This window comes from Peromyscus eremicus, chromosome 18 (assembly GCF_949786415.1).
Source record: "Peromyscus eremicus chromosome 18, PerEre_H2_v1, whole genome shotgun sequence".
Classification (NCBI taxonomy): Eukaryota; Metazoa; Chordata; class Mammalia; order Rodentia; family Cricetidae; genus Peromyscus; species Peromyscus eremicus.
The window spans coordinates 21047531-21072392 of NC_081434.1; the positions used below are offsets into that span (position 1 = coordinate 21047531).

Genomic DNA, 24862 nt, shown 5'->3' on the forward strand with positions numbered 1-24862 from the left:
TCCGGTCTCCCTAACTCCTTGTCTCAGCCCCCCCTTTTTTAGATGTCCCATGTGTCCTTCTGTCAACTCTGTTCTTCCTTACTGTTTGTGGGTGTAAGCAGTGGGGGAAGTGGGAAAGTACAAATTCGCCATCTTCCAAGTCCGATCGAGTGTGTCCTTTTAAACTCCTTTGTGTTGATCTTCATATCTATTCCAGGAGACATGAGTTGATAGACTGTACGAGGTCGTATAGAGAAGAGTGAAAAGGCAAACATATCTATTGTGCTTCAAAAGTTTTAATGATGCAAAGTTTGACCTTCAGTGAATCTTGAGAATGACTTTGGCAATTTTGCTTTGCAAGCATGAGGAATGAAGGGAAGGGAGGAGGTTGAGTGGGCACTGGCTTTCTGTGGCCGACTCTGACCAGAGCTAGCACTAATCCAGAACACCCCTCCTGCCTCGTGGTCTTCCCTGTCTTAGAAATTCGGAACATTATCTGTATTTATTGGAACTCTGCGCCCCCCCCCCGACTCTTTCACAAGGTAAAATAGAAAACTTTGGTTCTATCATGAGAATTTTCTATTTAAAAGTCTACAGTAATAGTTATACAGATGACGATAAATACAGTTTTGTTCTAATACGGATTGAAAAACTTAGGCAAACAATTTATAACCTCAAATCTGTGCTTGATCTACAAAACAAAAAAGTACTACAAGCTAGTGTGCCTAGAGTTATTAACACACAGAGGCATTGTGGGAAATGTTTTAGCATTCCTAGACTTGTGCCACGTATTTTTAGCTTGGACCAGTTCCAAAGAGGTAGTGTTTGGTATTTTCAAACAGTCCTAGGTATCAAATTCTAAATTTAAAAGTTCTTTTAAACACAATTTTTTTAAAAAGTGAATTTGGGTTACTATGTATAATTCTCCTTGACCTCCAGGTTACTCTAATATCCTTCATTAAGTGAACACCAGGAAGGCATTCTTGGCTTCATCCAAGCTCCAGCTAAAGCCAGCTGTTCTTCAGGCAGTTTTTAAGACTTATTTAGGAGTCAGGGCATATCCTGTTACCTTATTTTCCATTCCTGCTCTCTGTAGCTGATACTCTTTGGAACAGCCTTGACATATCAACCTCCTCCCTCACTTTTCCCTTGCTCTTTTTTACTTCCAGTTTTAAGCAGGTTGTATGTATGTGTAAAATCTGGTTTTCCTTTCTAGTGAATATAGTACTTGAAAGCTTCAGGAGGGTACTTACTATTTTTATGATACTATAAACTGTATAAACAACATTTAACAATAGTATAAATATTCTGAGATGTTCAATAAATGAATTGCGAAAAAGCACGTTTCAAAGGAATATATTCATTTTCACTTAATTTAAAATCAATGCTGTATAAATGATTTGTTCGTATAAGTCATACAAATACTATTAATCACAGCTTAGTAAACTTTAAATACTAAAGCTCCTTGGCTTACAAAACTACAAATTTAAAGAAGAATTTTATTTTTTTAATGTAAGATAATAAATACTATCCACAATAAATTCTTTTGGAATTCAAATAGAATAAAAGTCCCATTTCTTAGTATATTAGTATATTACAATTTTAATTTTAATTTCACCATATGTTAACTACAACCTCAAATAAATCTTGTATTAGTTCTGTGATTAAATAACTTATTATGAAGAGTTACTATCTTAAAACTTGCAGTTTTAGGAAAATAATAAAAAGCCTACATAAAGTAATTACATCTATACCAGTTAAAGGATGCATTAAAATTAGTAATTAGTTTTCCTATTTGTTACTATTTACATTAATTCTTTGTAGATATATTTCTTTCAAATAAGTATTGTAACTTTGCTTGATTGTTTTTCTGAGATAGGGTCTCTGTAACTCTGGCTGGCCTTAACTTGCTCCTTGGACCAGGCTGTCCTCAAACTTGTAATAAACCTCCTGTCCCCGTCTTTGGAAGGCTGCGATGACAGGTATGAACCAGCAAACCTGCCTTCATTTTAAAACTACCCATATACAAGCACATTAGTGATACAGTGTTACATAGAAGAAGCTTAACATCTTTAAAGTATGGACTCCAGATTTAATACAAAGTGTGTCTTTAGGATGTTGTGCTGTTACAGGTTGAGTGCAGAAGCCATGCTCCCTAACAGCTGTCCTGCGAGCTAGTGTCAAAAGTACTTTGTGTACTTTGCCTGCAAATTAATCGTAACAAATAATGGCAAAGTCATCACTGACATACTCAGGTTTCCTTTGGTGTGGATATATTAGACTTATCTTAAAGCTCATGTGTGTGCGTGTGTGTGTGTGTGTGTGTGTGTGTGTGTGTGTATGTGTGTGTGTGTGTGTGTGTGTGTGTATGTGTGTGTGTGTGTGTGTGTGTGTGTGTGTTTCTTTCAAAAATCCAGATTTATATCCAGAGGCACCAACATCTAGTATTTTTGGTGTCTGTAAGATGTATAAATTAGAACCTATTTAGAGTGTTTTCTGTGCTTTTATAGAAAGCTTTTTCTTGTTTCATTTTTATAGTACTTTATACTAATGGAGAATTTACGTATGGCTAAAAGCACAAAAATTTAGTAGTAAAAGTTCAGTGAGTTTTGAAAGAATCATATACCCACCCACATTACCACTTCCAGTCAACATGTAGACTGCTTCCTGATTCCATAGAAATTCTGCTTACATACTTACGCCTCAAGGCAGCCACCGCACTCATGTCAATCCACAAAGATTAATATTAGTTGTTCTTAAACCTCGTGTTCTCTTTTATGTCTTCTCATTTCTTCCAATGCAAATTAGAAAGAAATTCATAATGTTATGGCCTCAGTAACTTTTATTCATGGTTAGATTCTTTTCTATTATAGAAACATTCCATTATTTATCATTCTTTTTACTTTTGGTGGACACCTGAGTTTTTCTGAACTTAGCGTCATGAATAAATTTTTGTACTTCATGGAGTTATTGAATATTCACATGTGAACAGTCAGTGTTTGCAAGCTAGTGTGAGATCATAACAATGTTCCCGCAGTTTTCCTTATTTTTTTTTAACAAGGTCTTTCTACATAGCCCTTACTATATATACTATATAACTATGGCTGACCTGGAACTCACTATGTAGACTAAGCCAGCCTTGAACTCACAGAGATCCACTTTCCTCTGCTTCCAGAGAACCAGGATTAAAGGCATGCCTTGCCTCCAATAAACCAACCTTAGTAGTAAATGGGAAAACTATACATGACCTTTGATCTTCTGTGTGTGTGTGTGTGTGTGTGTGTGTGTGTGTGTGTGTGTGTGTGTTTTACCATACTTTTAACTGCCTGTATGTGTCACTTTTCTGTTACTATGATAAAACACCAGGACCAAGGCAACTTATAGAAGGAAGAGTTTAGTTGGGCTTAGGGTTCCAGAGAAGTAACAGTCAGTCATGCAAGGAGGTATGACAGTAAGCGGCAGGCAAGACGGCAGGAGCAGGAAGCTGAGAGCTCACACCTTCATGTGTGAGAACGAAGCAGAGTGAATCTGAAGTGGAGCAACCCTTCCATCTCTCACATCCCACCTCCAGTGACATACCTTTTCCCGCAAGGTGTGCCTCCTCATTCTCTCCAAACACCACCATCTGGAGCCAAGTGTTCAAATACCTGAGCCTATGCAGACTCTCCTTATTCACACCACCACACTACCAGTTATAAATATACATGAAAAAATAATAGAATTATTTATAGTCTTACCAAAAATAACAGTTATCATTCAGCATAGTACAATTTAAAATGTTAAAAATTATTAATTTAATTATATTTTTTTGGTTGTGTTTGAGAAAGAACTTCACTATGTAGTACAGGTCACATCTCTACTTATGCTACTTATGATGCCCCTGCTTCAGCCTCCCCAGTGGTAGAATTAAGTCATGGGCTGCCATATCTGGCATAAATTACTGTTTTATTTCTTTCAAAAATTTATCAAGAGTGGATTTTCCCTTGTTATTTTTAGACATAGGAATAGGATATTGTCTGGTCAACTGTTACATTGTTTTCAGAGTTTGGATTTTCTGACATTTTATTCTTTGCATTTTTTTTTGTTTGTTTGTTTTGAGATAGGGTTTCTCTGTGTAGTTTTGGTGCCTGTCCTGGATCTCACTGTATAGACCAGGCTGGCCTCGAACTCACAGAGATCCACCTGGCTCTGCCTCCTGAGTGCTGGGATTAAAGGCATGGACCACCACCGCCTGGCTATTCTTTGCATTTTTGTTGGGGTTTTGTTGATATTACTTCCTATAGGTCATCATCCTTTATTTTCTTCAACACAACCACATTCCTCACTTACATCCCGTTCATCTCCATTAGTTATTCTGGCTGCCTATCTAAAGTTCTTGTGCAACAAACAGCATTGTAAACATTCCTTACTCAACCAATGCTTCACAACTATAGTGGTTGACCCAGCATGCCACATGAACTTATCGCTAGGAGACAAGGAATTCACATAATTGCATCATTCTTTGCCTAGGCCAGAACTGAAAAATCAATTCATAATGAACAGTAAGCGAAGTAAAGAAATATGACTAGTTACTGAATTTCTCATTCATCTGTTAAATTTTAGTAGTGATTTCATGATAAGAGGACTAACAGGACCATTTTTTATTTCATAGAATTATTCATTATTTTTGCAAGTCAATGTATCTGAGCTCCATTATTCTGACAATTCTAATCACTTGAAGTATTTTGTGCAGAAAATCACATTGAACACTTGGTGATAGGTAGACAAGATATGTGTTTACATTTTAGTGGTCTATGTGTATTTAAATAGATTATTATACATTCTGTTATACAGATTTTGGTAACTAGAGATTCTACTGATCTTTTTCTTCTCTCTTCCTCCCCATCTTACCTCTCGTAGGAGTCCTAAAAATTTAAAATTCTTAATTGTTTACTATGAATATTTTCTTACACTTTAGAGCCAGGGCATTTTTGTGTATACATCTTTTAATCAATGTTTCTTTCAGTAGAGATATAGCCCTTTGAAGATAGGAAAAATTTAAATAATCATTCAGTCAGGGTTAGTATTGTGGGACACATCTTGTTGGAATCCATTAATTTAGCTATGCATGCATTACTTTTTCCACTTATACCCTTAATTGTTAAAATAAAATTTACTAGGTACAAATGTTGGCAAGGCATTATAGATTAATCTGAGTTCTTTCTAACAATTAAATTTAAATACACATTTTACTGCATAAAACTATTGTTTAAGACATTGCTTACTAAACCTTCATAGATTTTTTATAAGCTCTTTATATGATTCTGTAGAAGATATATGAATGTATGTAAGTATTTTATATTTCAGTGTCAGAGATTATTACATTTTGTTCATTTATTTTGTCTTTATGATTATGGAGATTTATGATCTTCAGTTTTCTCTTTGAATTATTTTTATATCAGAGTCAAATTCATGGCTTAGTTCTGCAATATCCATGTTTCTATTAACCTAATGCTGGGCTTATTTAATTTCATTAGTTTCCTCTCTACCCAATACCTCATCATGTTCCTTTGTATTTCCTCTTAGTGATATTTATAATTTTCTTTATCTTCATGATCTGCATTATATTTCATATACACAACATGTAACTGGTTTCTATAAAATTTACATTTCACAGGCCGAATAGATGGCTCGGTGATTAAGAACAGTTGCCAATTTTGTAGAGGATCCAGGTTCAGTTCCCAGCACCATATGGCAAACCGCGATCATTTCTAAATGCAGTTTTAAGAGATCTGATGCCTTCTTCTGTCCTTTGCAGGCACTTCATACATGTGAGACATATACATGCATGCAGGCAAATACCATGTACATAAAATAAAAATAAATGCATATTTAAAAATTACCTTTTATTATAACCAGCTAGATTACATATTGTATTTTGTTCAACTTCATATTTTACCAGAGAATTTCTGTTGGTTTTTATCTGTTACCTATGGTCATAATCTAAATGCCTCTCCCAATCTTTCACTGTCTTTCATTAATAACACCATACCCCTAGCCCCCAGTTTCTTATTGCATCCTATGACAGCTATTTTTCATCTACCTAGGCTGATTACCATCCCTTAGAAAATATTTTATTGCCATTTATATATGGCTACTCATTTTCAAGCTTCTGGAATACCTTCTATTGAATTTTGCCTGTTGTCATAGACCTTTTATAGAGGTTTCTATAAAATAAGCTGTTTTATGTATCTATGAAAAAGAACCTATACATTTACACTTGTAACCTATGAAACTGAGATGAAGCTAGGCAGTAGTGGGGCATGTCTTTAATCCAAGAACTTGGAAGGCAGGAGCAGCTGGATCTCTGAGTTTGAGGCTAGCCTGGTCTACAGAGTGAGTTTCAGGACAGTCAGAACTACACAGAGAAACTCTGTCTTGAAAAACCAAAAATCTAGATGAATGTGTAATGTAGCACGAATCTTAATAAAAGGAAACCTGGAGCCAGGTATTGGGGTGAATGCTGGAAGATCAGAGAAGCAGAACAAGCCACAGTCACCTCACCGTGCCAATTCCTCAGCAGATCTTGTTTCCTCAAACTGGAAGCCTCTGTGTCCTCATCCGGAATGAATCTCAGCTGAACTGCAGCTAAATGCCTAAAAGCTTAACCCTGCTCTGGTTCCTTGTCCTGATGCCTTAAATACCTTTTTTGCTTCCTGCCATCGCTTCCTGGGATTAAAGGCTCTTGTTACCACGCCTGGCCGTTTCCAGTGTGGCCTTGAACTCACAGAGATCCAGATGGATCTCTACCTCTGGAATGCTAGGATTAAAGGCGTGTGTGCCACCATTTTCTGGCTTCTATATCTAGTGGCTGTTCTGTTCTCTGACCCCAGATAAGTTTATTAGGGTGCACAATATTTGGGGGAACACTGTATCAGCACAGTGTAATGCATGGTTTTGACCAAATTCAAGTCAGTGCAAAATTTATATTTGATATACTGAAAATTTGTTATTAGTATTGAGCCATGTATGTTAGTTTTAGAAAACTGATATTTGTATGTGCTTGTATTTCTGTAACTCTCTTTTAAAATAGATCATATAAACATTCTAGCAACTGAAAGTTTCTTAACAAACTCTGAAAATTGTGGTGATTATTTTTAGCTTTTGTAAATATAATTAATAAATAAAAAGATCAGCTAGTGTAAACATCTATACAAGATGAGGCATAATATAGATAATATATCTAAAATGCATAGTTACAATAAAGAAGTTTTAAAACTTGGTTTTGCACATTAGTGTACCTAACGAGGTTGTGGGGAAGCAAATCAAACTACCATCAGTATCCTGTGGTAAGAGGCTGGCAATTTCCAAAATGTGACACTCATAAATTAACATAATATTTAAATTTCAATTAAATTTCATCTTCTAAGTAGATACTATAATTCAGTCCCTGAAGTCTGGGGAATATTTAAATCTGTATCAAGCATAATTCTTCAGACTCTTCAATTCAACTGTGATGAACATGTTTTTACTGATACAAATAATTTATGAATAAAAATGTAATTTCCTAAATGCCTTGGCCATTAATGTTGATCGCTTCATCACAGTTCAGTCATGTTTAGAAAATTTAAGCAAGCTGTGTGATTACTCCAGGAAACATGGGATGATGTGTTCAAATTAGTACCATCTGTGGATAGAAAAGGTTTTGAGATTTTTAGTCATTCTTCAAGAATGGAAATCTGATTCTCCATGCTAAAGCGAGTGTAATCCTCTTTGTATCTGTAACTCAATAGGGCGGTTGCCTTGAAATGGTCCAGTTCCACACACAGTTCATCAAAGTGAAGATACTCATTCTAAATAAGGGTTACTGCTGGTCGCTTATGAGTACTTGTGAAGTTGCCCTGTTATAGATTATCCATGCATAACAGTACACATTTGGGGTCTGATCATTTCTAGTTCATCTTTCTAGATGCATTTAATGGAAAAATGTGTGCTATAATTGATGCCACATCAAAATCTAAGGACTATTGCAATAAATTATAATTTATTCACACAAATACTTGCTGAGCAGCCACACTTCAGTGTTGATTCTATGTGGCTGTCCTATGGTATGAAACAGAACACTATACAGCCCGTGAGCGGATGTTTACTCTACCCACAGCAAGAAAACTTTATATCTGGACTTTGTTTCCTTGTCAGGCAAAAGTGTGACTCAATTTAAAATTTCCTTCTCTTGGGAATACTAGATTCTGTGAACCAGTAATTTCCTGAAAAAATTTATTCTGCATCAAATTTTGTTATGGAGGTCCCATTTCCTAATATCTGAAAGTTGAAAGAAAATGTTGCTCCTATAGCTACAGATAGCAATTGTGTCTGCAATGAGAAGGGGCCAGTTCCTCTGCCTTTTCTAGTTCATTGACTAGTGTCTGCTCCTTAGTGTACATTTTCATATGCACACCAGAGTCTTCTCCCTAGAACACGTAGTTGTGGCAGAGTTTAAATTCTTGCCCTTGAAAGCCGCAATTACCTGGGTCTTGCAAGTCTCCACCTTCTTGGTTGGCTCCACCCCTAGTGGCTTAAAAACCTGGAGGGGAAAAAAGATGGGAAGAGTGATTGGAGGTAGACTTAAAAGAAAAGTATCTGGGCCATAGTACTTGGCTCCCAAGGGGAATGGGCAATGAATTTGACAAAGCAATGTAAATTTTAATAAGATTAAAAAAAATGTATCATCTCTTCACTGCACTTAGGCTACAGCTAAAAACTTAAATCAGTCTAGAAGGCTTCACATAATGTGTTTCTGCCCCACCCCCATATGTCCAACTTCCTTTCTTCCCATCCTTCTCCTTGTGCATGGAGTGTTTCCAATATGCCATGCTCTGTTTTCCCTTTGAGTCTAACTATAAGTTGATGGTGTTCATCTGGCATGCTACTTCTCACGTCTGCTCTCTTACTAAATTATCTCTCAGCAGCAGAGCTTGCTCAAGCCATCTAAATAAAACCCCATTGTATGTATTCGTTTAATTGTGTATTCAAAAATATTTATTAAATGACTAGTCTAGGTCATGGTAGACACTAGTCAGTATCCATACTGATATTTTTATGTGTATGGTAGCTCATCATATTGTATAATTATTATTTAATATTTTATTGGTATGGGTACAGAGGCAATTCTTTTTTAGATCTTGAGATCTAGAGATCTTGAGATTATAATATAATTCCATCATTTCTCCCTTCTAAAAACTTTGAAACTTGCCTCAAACCCTTCCATATACTTTTTCTTGCTCTTTGTCAAATTCATGGCCTCTTTTCTTCTCACTAATTACTGCTTACATGCATATATGTATACTTATATACATATATGTTAATAAATGTATTCTTTTCAGTATGTAAAATGCTACTCACGTGTATGTTTTCAGGGCTGACCATTTGGTATTAGATAACCAGTTGGTATGCTCTTCCCTGGACAAGACTATTTCTCCTATACTCAGCATTCCTCAGTTACTTGCAGATCTTGGTGTAGGGCTGAGATCTCATGGGCTTCTCCCTGTCTACTTTCTAGATTTTTTTTTTTTTTTTTGTTTTTTCGAGACAGGGTTTCCCTGTGTAGCTTTGCGCCTTTCCTGGAACTCATTTGGTAGCCCAGGCTGGCCTTGAACTCACGGAGATCCGCCTGGCTCTGCCTTCCGAGTGCTGGGATTAAAGGCGTGCACCACCACCGCCCGGCTACTTTCTAGATCTTTTATACAGAATATTAGAGTAAAAGTGTAAGGGAAATAGATAGAACTCCTTTAGATTGTATTTTTAATGCAGACTTGAATAATTATGGTACACTAGATATCAGTTCAGAATAATAAAACCTGTAGAAACTAATAGAGTTCTTTCTGAGTTAATTTTAAAGACCTGTTTGAGTTTCACTTTGTTCTGAGTTTTGTATCAAATGCTGCAGAAGTAGTGACTGACCATTTTTTGCTGTTGTTGTTGTTTTTTTTTTTTTTCCAGACAGTGTTTTTCTGTGTAGTTTTGGTGCCTGTCCTGGATCTCACTCTGTAGACCAGGCGGGCCTTGAACTCACAGAGATCCGCCTCACTCTGTAGACCAGGCTGGCCTTGAACTCACAGAGATCCACCTGACTCTGCCTCCCGAGTGCTGAGATTAAAGGCATGCGCCGCCGCCGCTGCTGCCGCCACCACCACCACCACCCGGCGTAACTGATCACTTTATAGAAGAAAATGATACTAGATTCCCAATGCTGTATAACAAACTATCACGAACAGGGTGGCTTACAACAATGCAAATAATTTCTAATGCTGTAACCAGAAATCCAGGCATTCTATGTCTGAGTTTCTACTTTGTCATATGGAATTCAAATTCCTCTTCTAAGTTCACAGAGTTGTGGCAGAATGCAGTTACTGGAAGGCCCCAATTACCTGTTTCTTGGTTGGTTCCTGTTCTCAGATTTGAGAGGTGACTTATATGGTTTAATCACCAGGCTCCTTTTTTATCAAGCGCAGGAATAGAGGCTCTTTGTTTTAGTGTTGCTGTTAAAACAGTAAATCTATCTCTTCATGTCTCTTCTTTACTCTTCCGTAACAGCCAAATAAATGCTCGACTTTTGAAGAACTCATGGTCAGGTCCACTGGCTATCCTTTGATTTTAAATTTATGGGTTTGAACTCTTAACTATAGTAACAGCGTTACTTTATTTCTATCCCTGGGTCAATGTTTGGTAAAACAAGAAGATGCTGGATGTACAAACAACCTTGCAGAAACCTTTACGTATAAGGAGAGAAGTTGACCAAGATCATTATCTCTCCACTTCCTTCAAATTCTCAGAGTCAGTGATTTTTGTCATTCATTTCCTTGTCTTATAGATTTAACCAGCAATGCAGAGATAAAAATCAGATCTCACTCTTGTGCTACCATCTTACTTCTTTCATTGACAAATAAGGATTCTGTGAATTTTCTTTTTTCCTGTTGAATAATTACATGACTAGACTTGTTAAAATGCCCTTCCGAGCCTCTCCCTGTCACACTTTGGTAGCTTTTCATTGCAACACAAGTCCCTCTGTAAGTCTGTAAGTCCCTCACAGAAAGTCCCCAAGTTATTGTGCAATTCTTCTCTTTGTTGTTGTTAGAACTAGATCAAGCTTGACTTCTAGCATCTCCACCATTACCACCTGAGAAATTCTGTCCCGCATGCTGACTCTTTTCTGAAAACTTCTCCTGACTCCCTAAGACATGTATACTTATCTGCTTTATGCAAGAAGGTTTTAAGATATGTTCTATGTTCAGGTGACCTCAGTTAAAAATGAGTCACTGAAATGTTTGAATAAGCCATGGAATTGCTAAGAGCTAATTCTAAAACTGCTTCTTCTATATTTCCTCAGAATGTTTTTTCTGATTGCTTTTTTTTATAATATGTAAAGATAAAACATATTGTGTTATAAGTAGCATGTCAAATATTTTATTGAGTATACATTATTTTTAAAGTAATATCCTTATGCAATAAAATTTGATGTTAAACATTATTAAAGTGATCAGAAGAAGCAGATTCTGTGTCTTTAAACAATATAATAATGTTTTCCAATAATGTATGCCTTCTATTATCTGTAGTTTGATGCCAATATATAGATAACCGGTCTATAAATGATTTAGTAAAAATTTAAGAACCAAATCAAAAGGTTTTTATTAGCTCTCAGTAGCACAAATGTCATGAGTAATTAAAAATTTTAAGACATGAAGCCTATCTATCTTTCCACAGAACTCCACACTTACATATATGCCTACCATTTCTATTTCCATTTGGGTATCTGAGAGGCATTTTAGAGTTACCATACTGAAAATAAAAGTTTGTTCTTTCTCCCGAATCTTACTCCTTCCACAGAGCTCTTATCTTTTGATTTATTCTCATCGTTCAGTTTGCTCAGTACCAAGGTCTAGGCACATTCATTTCTCCTCCCTTTTCTCACACCTTCCAAGTCACACAGGAGTTAATCCTGTCCTCTCTCCTGCAAGACATATTTGAGATCTGAAAGCTTCTTTTCCCCTACTCCTGCTACCATCTGGGTCCTGGCCACTGGGCCTTTTGCATTGACATTACAAAGCCTACACATTCATTTCCTCATCCCCATCATTGTCCCCTTCAGTCTATCTTAACTCAGTAGCAGGAATGGTTCTGTGGAAACATGCTGGAGCATCCTGTCAGTCCTCTGCTGATGGGAAAGCCATAACAATACTCTTCAATAATGTACACAATCTGGCCTGCAACTCTCAAAACTTCCCTCCTGCTAGTCACTCCTCGCTCCTTGTTATTTTGCAGAAAACTGAAGCATCATCCCATGATAGGCACTTTTATCATGGTTTCCTTCATTAGAGGTATTCCTCCTTGAAATATTTATATAACTCCCTCCCTTTCCTTTATCAGGAACTTAATATCTTTTCATTTAACATGTCATTATCTATGAAGCCTTCTTTCATTATCCCATTGCCTATTTTTCTACATCAGTGATTGCCTTCCAATATACCATATTAACATTATCTGTATATTTTAAGGTTTATATACATATATATATGTATATGTATATATATATGAATGTTCTGTGTGCATGTATGTATGTGTGCTGCATATGTCCCTTGTGCATATGGAGACTAGGAGAGGGAACTAGCTCTCCAGGAACTGGAGTCAAGGAAGGTGGTAAGCAAATCTGTGGGTGCTGGGAAGGGAACCAGGGTCTTCTCAGGGAACAAAATAGTATTTTAACCACAGAGTCATCTCTCTACTCCCCACCTTATTTGTATTTTTAATTGTACATATTCTTCTTCAATATAAATTTCACTGAGCAAAGAACTATGTCTAGGTTTTTTTTACTATATTTTTGGTACCTACAATATTGTCCATACTCGTAGATTATCTTTACATATTTATCAAGTATTTTACTAATTTGACGTATTTAGGAATGAGTGAGTTTTCTGAACATTTATTAACTTTAATTTTCATCTGAATATTAGCATAATTTTCATGAATCATGCAATTTTCAAAGGTCATAATCATTCTTTTTTATATCATCTTAGCAAAGGGTATTGAAGGTATGCATGAGCACTCATGGTTGAGAACAGTTCCAATCCTACTTAGCCTATTGATCTTTCATATTTCTAATTATAATATGCTTTTATTACTTTTCCAATAAATTGCCTTTAAAAATATGGGCTTTAGTGTATACTAATTCAGTGGATACTGATTCCCCAATAGTGGGCCCCGAGTCTGATTAATGGTTCCTAGTCAGAAAATTAAAGTGTTATAGGGCTCCTACTAAGATCACACCATTGTGACAATATATGGTTACTTTAATCTGTACAGTAATGTTAGTGTGTTGGGTGGTATTACAGAAAGTGTCAATTTCCATTATACACAATATAAATGATGTTATAGTTAATTACATGAATTCATTAAGTAAGCTTGTTTATTTAAAAACAGTTTTTAATCAAAACTTCCAATATAAAGAATGTGCCTATTGCTTTCTAGATACTTAAATAAATAAAAAAAAATCTTCCTTAGGAACAGAACATTAAAAATTCAGGCTATATCTAGGGAAGCTCAGAGGATGATGTAAGCATATAATTATCTTTGAATTAGTAAATTTTTCTATACAAATCCAGAGTGCTTTTCTATAACCATTTCAGAGAGGGATGTACAGTAAAACTAGAAATGAAAAATAACCAAAATGTTTTTCCCTTTCCCTTTTGAAATGATGGCCCCCAAACAACATGAAATTCTGCTCATTAAAATGTGAAGATAATGATATGAGTGCTATCGTCATGTGACTGACCTCCACAGATTGCATTATAATGTTTGTAACTTTTCCCTTTAATTTTTAGTTCCCAGTGTTCCCACAAATATAGCTATTTCTAATGTTCAGTCAACTAGTGCAACACTAACATGGATAAAACCTGATAGTATCCTTGGATACTTCCAAAATTACAAGATAACCACTCAACTGCGTGCTCAGAAGTGCAGAGGATGGGAATCTGAAGCATGTGTTGAACATCAAAAAGTTCAGTTCGTCTATGAAGCAAACTTAACAGAAGAAACAGTGTATGGATTAAAGAAATATAGATGGTATAGATTTCAAGTGGCTGCCAGCACCAATGCAGGGTATGGCAATGCTTCTAATTGGATTTCTACACAAACGCTGCCTGGCCGTAAGTACTGCCGTGACTTATTTATTCATACTGCTTTCTGTTATGTTATGTCTGTGTTAATAATTTCTACTTACTCCATTGTGTACAAAATCACCAGATGGGAAAATAAATCATTATGCAAACCAAGTTATGCAATATATTTGTTTTTAATTTAAACAGAAATGAATATAAAATTAAATTTCAGTGATTGTTAGAGCTTTTTATATACCCCTAGAACCTGGGTTAGCATCTAGAGTCTTATATTACAACAAGGAATTATGGGAACACTCTCTGTGGAATACCATTAAGCCATATTGATTAGTCATATGCTGCTCTGGATTGGTGCCTACACTTTCACTTCAAATATATTGGTTTTGGGGCTTTTAAGTGGAATTCTAAATTTTTTAATTGACTTCAGACCCACACAAACATACATAACAGGAACCCTGTAAACGTGATGACCCTAATAGATGTGAGTTTCTGGGAAAATAATGTAAAGTATCTGATACTCACCTGAAGATAGGAGAAGAAAAATAATATAAAGAAGCATAATCTCTCACAATAATATCTACAGTTTAGCACTTTTATATTCAGGGAGAAGTCATATTTTTTTTCTGGAAATCATTGAGTATAGATAGATAAAGATTGCTCTTAAACTTAAGTTTCATATTTTAAAATAACTGGCCTTCCCATTTACTTAAAAAAACATTAATACCCATGACTGAGTAAATCAATTTCTATTATTTATTCTGAGTTCTGTCCCCATAGAAGTGTGAGGATTTCCATGAAATGTAAATGACTTACAAGGCAAATTTTAAAGGCCTCATTTACGGAGATGTTCTCTGAAAAGCTGGTTTAGGCCCAGTCCTACCTCTTCAGAGTCAACATAGCTGCTCGTACCAGCACTATTCAATGTAAAAAGCCCTCCTTCTTAGTTACTTTATACACAGCAACAAAATACCTGACCAAAGTGATTTAAGAAAGAAGGGACTTAATTTAGCATATCGTTCCCCAGAGCTATAAAGCCCATAAGTGGGGAAGGTATGGTGACTAGCACGCCCATGAGTGGAGCAAGAACTGGAAGTAGGCCAGGCTATAAACCCCCAGGACCCGCCCTTCGGTGATGTACTTCCTCCTGAAAGCCTCTTTTCACTAAAGGTTCCACAATCTTCCCAAAAAAGTCCAGTAGCTGGTCATGAAGTATTCAAACATGAACTGGTCAGGAACATTTTATATTAAAAGACAACATTCTTTAAATACGGAGTTTATATTGTTTCTCTCTTGATCAAGACTCTTATTTAGGAATTCTTTTCAAATTAAAATTAAATTTTCCTGAGTTTGTTCTTATTAGCGGACAGACAGACAGGCAAAGACTGACAGACAAGCAAAGACAGACAGACAGGCAGACAGACAGACAGACACACACACACACACTCATGATTTTTAGTGACAAATGGATTCTGTTGTAGGTCTTTATAGCAAATATAATAAGCTTTTATCTAGAGCATTCTTTGGTCTCCTGAATGTATCTTTTGTTACAGTTCCCTGGAATGCCTGGTGTCATTTTTATCATAGTGATTAACAAATGTTGTTTAGTGTAATTCTGCACTTGACGTAGAACCCCAAAACTCAAACTTTCAACACACTGCTTATCCCAGTCCTTTTCTTTTATACTTCGGCTTTTCTGGAAGACTTTCCCCTGGATTTTTTGATTGTTTTTTTCCTGACCTTGCTATCAGTCCTTTCTTAGTCTTGCTTGCGAATTTTTCCTGCTCTGTCTTATTAATTCTAAATGTTGGAATACACAGAAATCCATACTTGTCTTTTTCTTTAATATTACAGAGCATCTAGGAGATCTTACATTAGTAGCTTTCTTCTGTCCTATAGCTTTAAGTCTACTTACATATTGATTATCCTCAGTTCTCTACTTATAGTCCCAAATGCTTCCAAGAACTGCAGATCAGTATATTTTTACGACTGATAGCATTAGGCAGGTATGTCTGATAAACCTCTTGAAATAAGTACAATCTAAACACCAAATCTCCTCATATTTATCCTTTGTTATCTTCATAGATACTATTATTGATTTGCTCACAGAAAATGAAAATCCAGATAGTGTTCCTTTGCTCTTCCATCTGTCCACGACTAATTTAACTAAGTGAGCTATCTTGAGTGGCTACTTAAACTTGAGACCGACTTTTTAATCCTAAAATAGCTGACTTGTAACCACTTTGTCTTACCTTTAGCTCCCATTTGTGCTATGATATTTTTACTGCTAAAATTCCCTATTTTGTTTTGTTTTTGAATGAAATGTTATACCTTGTCTTTCTTAGCATGAACAGAAGAAAATATTTATATAACCGTCTATTTAATGATTCATGTTTAGAATTCTTCACGACAACTAAATCTAAAGTAGCTATGTAGTTATCTTTTCAGTATTTTTTATTATTTAAATTTTTTCATTTTACATGCCAACCCCGTTCCCCCTCCCTCCCCTTCTCTCGTCCCCCCCCCCACTTCCCTTAACCTGTCCCCATCATCTCCTCATAGGTGGTAAGGCTTCCCTTGGGTAGCCAACACAGGCTGGCATACTACTTTGGGGCTGGACCAAGTTTTTATAGCACTATCTTCAATTGAATAAATAATTACCTAGTTATTTTAAAACTGTCTGTTGATTGTTACTGTTACCTTATTAGCTGGGATAATTTCTGATAAGAGTAGATACTCCATAGGCATTTCTCAAACAAATGAAAATTGACTGAATAATCTATAGTTGATAAGGGAGAAGGAATTGTTGTCCAATGTAGGTAATAATTAAGATGCCAATACTAAAACAGAGAGAGAGAGAGAGAGAGAGAGAGAGAGAGAGAGAGAGAGAGAGAGAGAAATGAAATGTGGAAACCAATTAGATTCAGTTTTGGATTAGTTGATGAGAATAGTTATTTTAAATGGATTATTTAAGAAGACATTGCTATTCTTTTTAATTTTTTGATAATTTTGTATACAAGTACTATATTTACATCATTTCTAGTCCCCCTTCTTCTTCTTCCTTCAATTACTGCAGTATTCTTCCTTTCAAATCCATGATCTCCTCTTCCATAATTCCTGAATTATTATTACACACACACACACACACACACACACACACACACACACACACACACACACACACCACTGATTCCATTTACTGTTGCTCTTATGTATCTGTGTTTAGGGTTGACGACATGGGATTAGGTAATCTATCAGGATGCTCATCTCTGGAGAAAACTGATTCTCCCTCTGAGCAGCTGCTGATTGCCTATAGCTCTTCATTTAGAGGTGACACCTTGTGAAATTTCCCCATCTTCGTTGGCATGCCAACTGGTTGCCATTATGCTAATTGTGCTTAGACAACCACATTCTTGAGATTTTATTAATGAAGCTTCCCTATAATGTCTTTTTTTTTCAGGTGATGTATTTATTTATTAACTATCCTGCATCAATTTATTAATCACTCAAAAGAGTTTGTGTCATTTCATCTCCATGAGTATGTTTCCATATTTCTCAGCACATCAGTTAGTCAATCAACAAATCATTGAAAAGTTTATCATCCTTTGCTACCTGCAGCACATCACAATACACTTGCAATTAGCTTTATTGTATATTCTACATGAAAATTTATTTTTAACCAATGCCAACCCCATGACTCTTCCTCAGTTACAGGGAGAAAAGCATGTTACGATTTCCCATTTTAATACATTCAGAGTTAATTTGGTTTTACTAGTGTAGACGCTAAAGTTCTTCCAATATTTTTATCTCCAAGTTGATACAATCAACCTGTAAAAGAAGTCTCAATGCCCAGATTTACTTAACAGATTCTCCAAAGAACTGGTGTAGAGGGTTCCTTTACCCTCCAACCTGTAACTGTGTAGCTTACTTGAGAAAATTGTGTGTGGAAAAGATATTCTATCTGACTGCCCTATCCTGTCTTTAAGACACTGTCTCATATAAGGCATCCTGGTCCTGCAGTTCTTAGAACCTTCCGACCCCTCTTCCATGGTGTTTCCTGACCCTTAGGGACAGGGTTGCAGTATACATTTAACCAAGTGGGTTGGGCACCCCTTGCTCTCCTGTTCTTTGCATTTTGGCCAGTTGTGAATGTCTGTAATAATCACCATCTGAGGCAAAAAGAAACTTCTTGGATGAGAGAAGAAGTATAGCAACTATGGGTATGATGATAAGTACTCAGACTACTGTTAGAATTTCTTTTTGTTTAGGAAAATGGCAATAATAGCTTCTCCTCTCAGGTCTATGACCTCTGCCGTCACAGTAAAACTGAAAGCATAAAGAAATAGAGAGGTAAAGATGAAATTGTTGGCAAAGCTTCAACTGATAGGAATAGGCAAAATGACAAACTAAATTTTGATAGAAAGTGGAACATTCAACGTAACGAAGAAACTTTATAGCCTGGGAAACTGTATGTTATTGGAAAGAGTATCACACGGAATAAAGTGGGCGGATCTAAGACAGTTGAATGATAGGAACAATGGAAAAGGAGCAGAGAATGTGTTATATAAAGGCCATGTTTCCTCTGGTCCATCTATTAGGTCCTCTGATGTTTGATAGGGAATAGCAAGGTTAGATATTTTTAAGTGAACACATTGACTTTTTAACTTGCAGTTAATTTTTAAAAATTAAAACATTTGTTCGGTTGTGTATCCCAAACACATCACATCTGGCCTGTTCATTTGCAACTTTGGGTTAGAATATGCCTGTTTCACAGTGTCTTCTATGAAAGGTTCTATCCTGCAGCCTGTGAGCGGCTTGCTCATGAAGTGCCTGCCTCTACCCGCTCACTGTATCAGGAAGCAAACTCTCCAAATGCATGAACTCTTGCAGAGACACTTAAGGCTACTAGAGATTTGTTTAATTAGCATAAAAGCATATCATATCAATTCAGAATCTGGCAAATAAAGCAAGAAAGTTGGATTCTTAACAGTCCATGTGCTTGGGTTTCTAGCTGAATACTATTCCATACCCCACTTTTTGACACTTCTTACCCATTGTTAAGACTTTATTACCATATTAAGTTTGCAGAAACAGATGAAAAAAATTACATTCATTTTGAGATTAGTCAGTCAAGATGTATGGGTATTTTCAACCCCTTCAGGTGTGGAAAAGAAATAATTATGCTAATCTTAGTAACTGGAAAAAGAAAAAAGAAAATAGTTATATAGTAATTAGGACAATATATGTATGTATATCTTATTATATGTGTATATCATATATTATTAAATTATATATTATTACATAATGTATAATATACACATTATGTATACAATAAACGTATTGTCCTATTCACTATGCAACTATTTTCTTTTTCTTATTACTATTATAATTGGAAAAATAAATTATTTTCAGTTATAATGTAATAATATATAATATACATATAATAAGATATACATACATATATATGATATAGAAAACAAAAAGGTATTACATGTATTATATATTTATTATATATGTACCTTTGCTACATGTGTCATATATATGTAATAATATTTTAAAAGGAAAAGCATTAGTCCAGTCAAATATTAAAAATCTTAAAGAGTAGTTATATTTTAAGTAGTCAATTAAATCAAGACTTCAGATATATAACTTTTTGTAAATAATCATTTACATACATAAAGTTATAGATGTGTATGTGTGCATATTTTAGCTTTGTGAAAATACATTATGTTTTTAGCATTCATAAATTTCATAGCCCTTAAAAAGAGAAGTCTTTTGTGCATAGGTCTAATAAATTAATTATTTACTTGTCTTTTATTCTAAGGAATATGGCAACTTGATATAAGAGAAGAAACATTTTCTAATGATAAATATATTTTAATTTCTGAGTTACATATATGTACAATAGAGTACAATTTTATTAATTTTATGAAGTCAAGGAGAATCTGATTTTATCTTATAGAAAAGACTAAAATAAACTACACATATCGTAACATATATATGTATAATTAACGGATGTATACATGTACTACATGTATGCTTGTGTGGTGAAATAACGTTTAAAATAAAAAGGAATTAGAGGTGGATATGTGGTACACACCTTTAATCCCAGCACTTGGGAGGCAGAGGCAGGTGGACCTCTGTGAGATCAAGGCCAGCCTTGTCTACAGAGTGAATTCCAGGACAACCAGAGTTTCATAGTGAGACCTTGTTTCAAAGAAAACCAGAGAACACAAACAAACAATAAAAAGGAATTAAAATGACTGAACAAAAATCTCTTTAAAAATAGTTAAGTTTTCAGCACTTAAATAATGTTATTTAAGTTTATTCATATCAAAAATTAGTAAACCTTTTATAAAAACAGATAATCCAGATTAAAAATAATTAATATTTTATATTATTACCTACAATTAGAAAATGGTGTGCTGTTTCATGATATAACTTAAGACAAAATATTTAATCCTGTAACAGAATTAGATGAACCAGAAGTAACAATATAAAATCAATGTTTCATATAAGTGTGTGCTTGCTCTAACTGTGGCAAGTTGTAGCTAAGCATTTATTAATACAACATCTTACCAACACTTGGAGGTTTTTAAAAACAGTGATAATGCTTGATGATTAATCTGAAATTAAACCATTCAGAGTTTAAATAACAAAAAATGTCAAAGTATGAATCACAAGGGTAAAGGCTTGTGTTCAGCATAAGAAAATGTTATTATTGTAGCTCCCTGGGCTCATAAAGAAGAGCAACAGGACAGAACCTCTCAGGAATCGACTTAGGATGCAAGCTGAGAGCTTAATTGTCTTACTCTGACTGTGAATCTGCAAACATAAACCAGAATGAACAGAGGAAACAACACCCAGCCAATTCAAGATAATGCTTCTTTCTCTCTTGTCCTGTGATCTCCATAATTGAAGCAAACATTTTCTCCTTAAGTCATTTCTATAGTAATCACATCTCTATTTTCATTCTGTGTGTATATAGACACAAAGCACGAAATTACAAGGCAGAGATATTTAACTTAAAACATCAACTTGCATATTATTATATCTATTCATTTTTTTTTCCTGATTATCCATACCCTCAAGTTGAGTTGTGTGCTGGGAGAGTATAGCACTGAAATCTGTTAAATCTTTGTGTTGCACAACAGGCATGTGTAATATTAAGAAAATATACAACATTGAAGAAGTGTTGGTGTGAATTAGTGTGGAATGAAACGGGAATCTGATAATGTGTGTCTCCTATAGACCACCAGGACAGAGAGACTGTAAGAAAGGAAAATTCCTGGGATAGAGCTTAGGTTGTGAAAACCACAGGATACCATACTCATGAGGAATTTTAACTACCCAAACATCTGTTGGGTTAAAAAAATTCAACAAAACATGCCTCATCAAAGAATTTTCTAAGGAATGTCACTTTACAAACTAAAAAAGAAGAAAAGGCAAGCAGAGGGCTGAGTATACACACCTTAACGTGTTTTCAAAAAAATGTTAATGCATTGCTGTATATTTACTTTTCTTAATTTAAGTTGTAAAATATGCTTACAAGCAATGTTAGAGCAACACAAATAGAGAGACAATGCCAGAGTGATGTTAGCCATAAATTGGAACATTGAATCCAGGACACACAAAAAAATACACTGACTGGGTAGAAGTACACTGTTAGAATAGTTCTATCCTGCTGTCACGAGCGGGAAATGTTATAATTCATTCTATAAATGAAATTAGTCCGACGCTGTTGAAAGTTGTCTATATTAGCTACCTAGGACTCTCAAATCTGTCCTTTAAAAATGGGTCTCCTTTAGACCTGTATATTGATGTTACTGGTCTAACCATTTTAGATTTCCAAAGATTCAATTACCAGCCCCCTCTGCACCCTGACCAGTCTTTTCCTCCTTTTTGTTTCCTGGTTCAACGTATTAAACATTTGATTATCTAGTTGTTGAGTGTAGCTACTGAGAAATCATTCTCAGTTCTTATTTTTGGCGATTGTCACTACTCATGAGTCATTATCTGAGGCCAATGGACTTTCGTGTTTAAATCTTTCTTGTCTTTGTATTTATTTTTCTTTAGTGAGGTCTGCAAGAGTATTCTTCATATTCATCTTCTAGGTTAGTACAAAAGATACTTGAATGTGTGTCCTGTTTCCTAATTTTTACCACACCACTTCTATGGTGAAAACTTTTTGGTGCTTTTGTTTGCCTATGTGTAATTTCAGTAATTTTTTCTTTTTTTTTTTTTTTTTTTTTTTTGGTTTTTCAAGACAGGGTTTCTCTGTGTAGCTTTGCGCCTTTTCCTAGAACTCACTTGGTAGCCCAGGCTGGCCTCAAACTCACAGACATCCGCCTGGCTCTGCCTCCCAGTGCTGGGATTAAAGGCGTGCGCCACCACCGCCCGGCTAATTTCAGTAATTTTTTACACTGCCATTTATGCCTTTATGCTCCTGGATTTCTGCTGTTCTTCGTGTTCTTCTCATCCTCTTTTTAAGGCCAGCTACCTTTTCTTTCCAAATTATATTTTTGAAAAAGTCTTCAAGACATTTTCTTTCTGGTTTGTGGCTCCCAAAATGTGTTTCTAAAATATTAAACAAATTACATCATAATTTATATTTTTCTTTGATGGGACTTCAAGTGCCTTAAAAATAGAAATAATTGGGTAACCATTACTTATGTATTCTTCCATCCCTCATGTATTTGTACTTATAATATACTATAAATATTGAAGAAAGCCATGTGACCTGGTGAACAAACATTTCAAATTCAAATTTATGTTTCAAATTAATTGATTTAAATTTTCTTTAGTTTTTCTCTGAATCTTGTCCTTCAAATATTTGTATAGGTGTTGTTAAAAGTAAAATTCATCCAGTGAGTTACTATCCACATAGGATGGATTTATCTCCCTTATATTTTAAGATATGGTCTACTTAATGTTTTTAAGAATTTGGGATTTCCTTTTTATTAATCAGCATAAGTTTGAATTTTTGTACAGGAAATAATATGTACATAATATTTCTGTCAGGATCTCAAACAGTGAAGAAATAACTTTCTAAAATGAATCTAAACATTAACAATAATTGACGCCCTTTAGGATGATTGAAGAATTCAAAGTTCATAAACAACGTGCTAAAATAATGAAGTATAATAAATGTACATGGTAAAGGAAGATTACTCACACAGGAAACAAAAGGGAAGCACGATGCTGATACCTAGGGTGCGGCCACACAAGTAAAAGACAGTTGGGTAAAGGAATCATCAGAGACGGATACTAAGCAAATAACATTTCATGATATCATTTAATAATTAGTGTCAAATGAGCTTTTCCAGATTATTAAACAAATGTCCCAGAATTCAATACAAACAACAGGATATGCAAGAAGAGTCCCAGTGAGGGCCCAGTGTCGACAGGGTAACGGAAGCCGGAGGCTTTGAACCAGAACTCATTTGCAGTGAACACTTATAAGTAATGATGTATAGACTAAAATATATACTGTGTGGCTCATTGTGTCACACCACAGCTTCCACAAAGAGATTTTAATCTCTCTTTTAAATTTAATTTAATTTAATTTTTTTTTTGTGAGGGGAGGAGGTTGCAAGGGCAGAGGGTGGATATAAAGGGATGACTGGGAGATGAATGGGACTGGGATGCATGATGTGAAATCCACAAAGAATCAATAAAAAGTTAAAAATATTTTTATTGAAATTACATTAACATAAGCAAAAAGACTGTTTTGCAACAAATATACTAAATTAAAGCAAAATAAATTATAAAAGTTATCACCGTATTTAAAAAAATCAATGTTTTTAGAGCCCACTCTTCAGAATAAGAAGGAAATAATAACCTCTTCCCTGTTTATCCCTCAACTCTAGTTTGTTTCAGAATTAAAATAATCCCCTTCTTTTCTCAGCACCAACTTCAAATCTCGTTTTTAGTTGGATTTGCTTTCACTCTACAGAGAATAGTCTTTCATTTGGTTCAGAAAGATCTGTGAACGAGGATTAGTGCAGTGGGAATTTGGGTCTGTAACTTTACCTCACCAGCATTAGTTATCAAATCAGCAAAAATACAACTGTTTCTTTATTTTCTAAGATATAATAAAAACCTACAGTTGACTATGGAAAACTCTAAATAAAAAGAAACATGATTGCTGTATGTCAGGTCTCAGGTACATTTTTGTTATTGAAAATATTTTTTATTTATTTATTTTCATAAAATACATCTTGATAATATTCTTTCTTCTCTCCCAACGTTGACCAGATCCTCCTTCTCTACCTCCTAACTCACATAGTTTCATGCTCTCTGTCTCTCTCACAAAGAATAAAAATAAAAAATCATCAGAACAAGCAAGCAAAAAAATACTATAAAAAAAGACAAAAGACACACAAAAGATATGGAATCTGTTTTGTGTTGGCCAAGTGCTTTGGGAATAGAACCTGTCCTAAAGTACAGTTGGTTTACCAGTGGTATGATACTCAATTGGAGAAAACTGATTATCCTTTTTCTAACAGTTGCAGATTGTAAATAGCTTCTTGATTAGGGATGTGACTTTGTATACACTTCCCCTTTTCCTTGTTGGTAGTTTTTTATCTGGTTTGAACTTGTGCAAGTCTTGTGCATGCTGTCACAGATTCTGTGAGTTCACACATGAGCCAACACTGTTGTGTTGGGATGGAACAGTTTTCTGGGGGTCATCCATGACCTCTGCCTCTTGCAATATATTGGTCTCATCTTTCATATAG

At 35.1% G+C, this 24862-nt stretch overlaps 1 protein-coding gene across 1 annotated transcript in view; it reads left to right on the forward strand.

Annotated features, from left to right (window-relative positions):
* Nucleotides 1-24862, forward strand: part of Ptprq (protein tyrosine phosphatase receptor type Q) — a 180351-nt gene that overhangs the window by 80269 nt on the left and 75220 nt on the right. The window contains exon 26 of the mRNA XM_059245319.1: nt 13833-14156. Coding sequence (XP_059101302.1) covers nt 13833-14156 — 324 coding nt within the window. The remainder of the gene's footprint in view (nt 1-13832; nt 14157-24862) is intronic.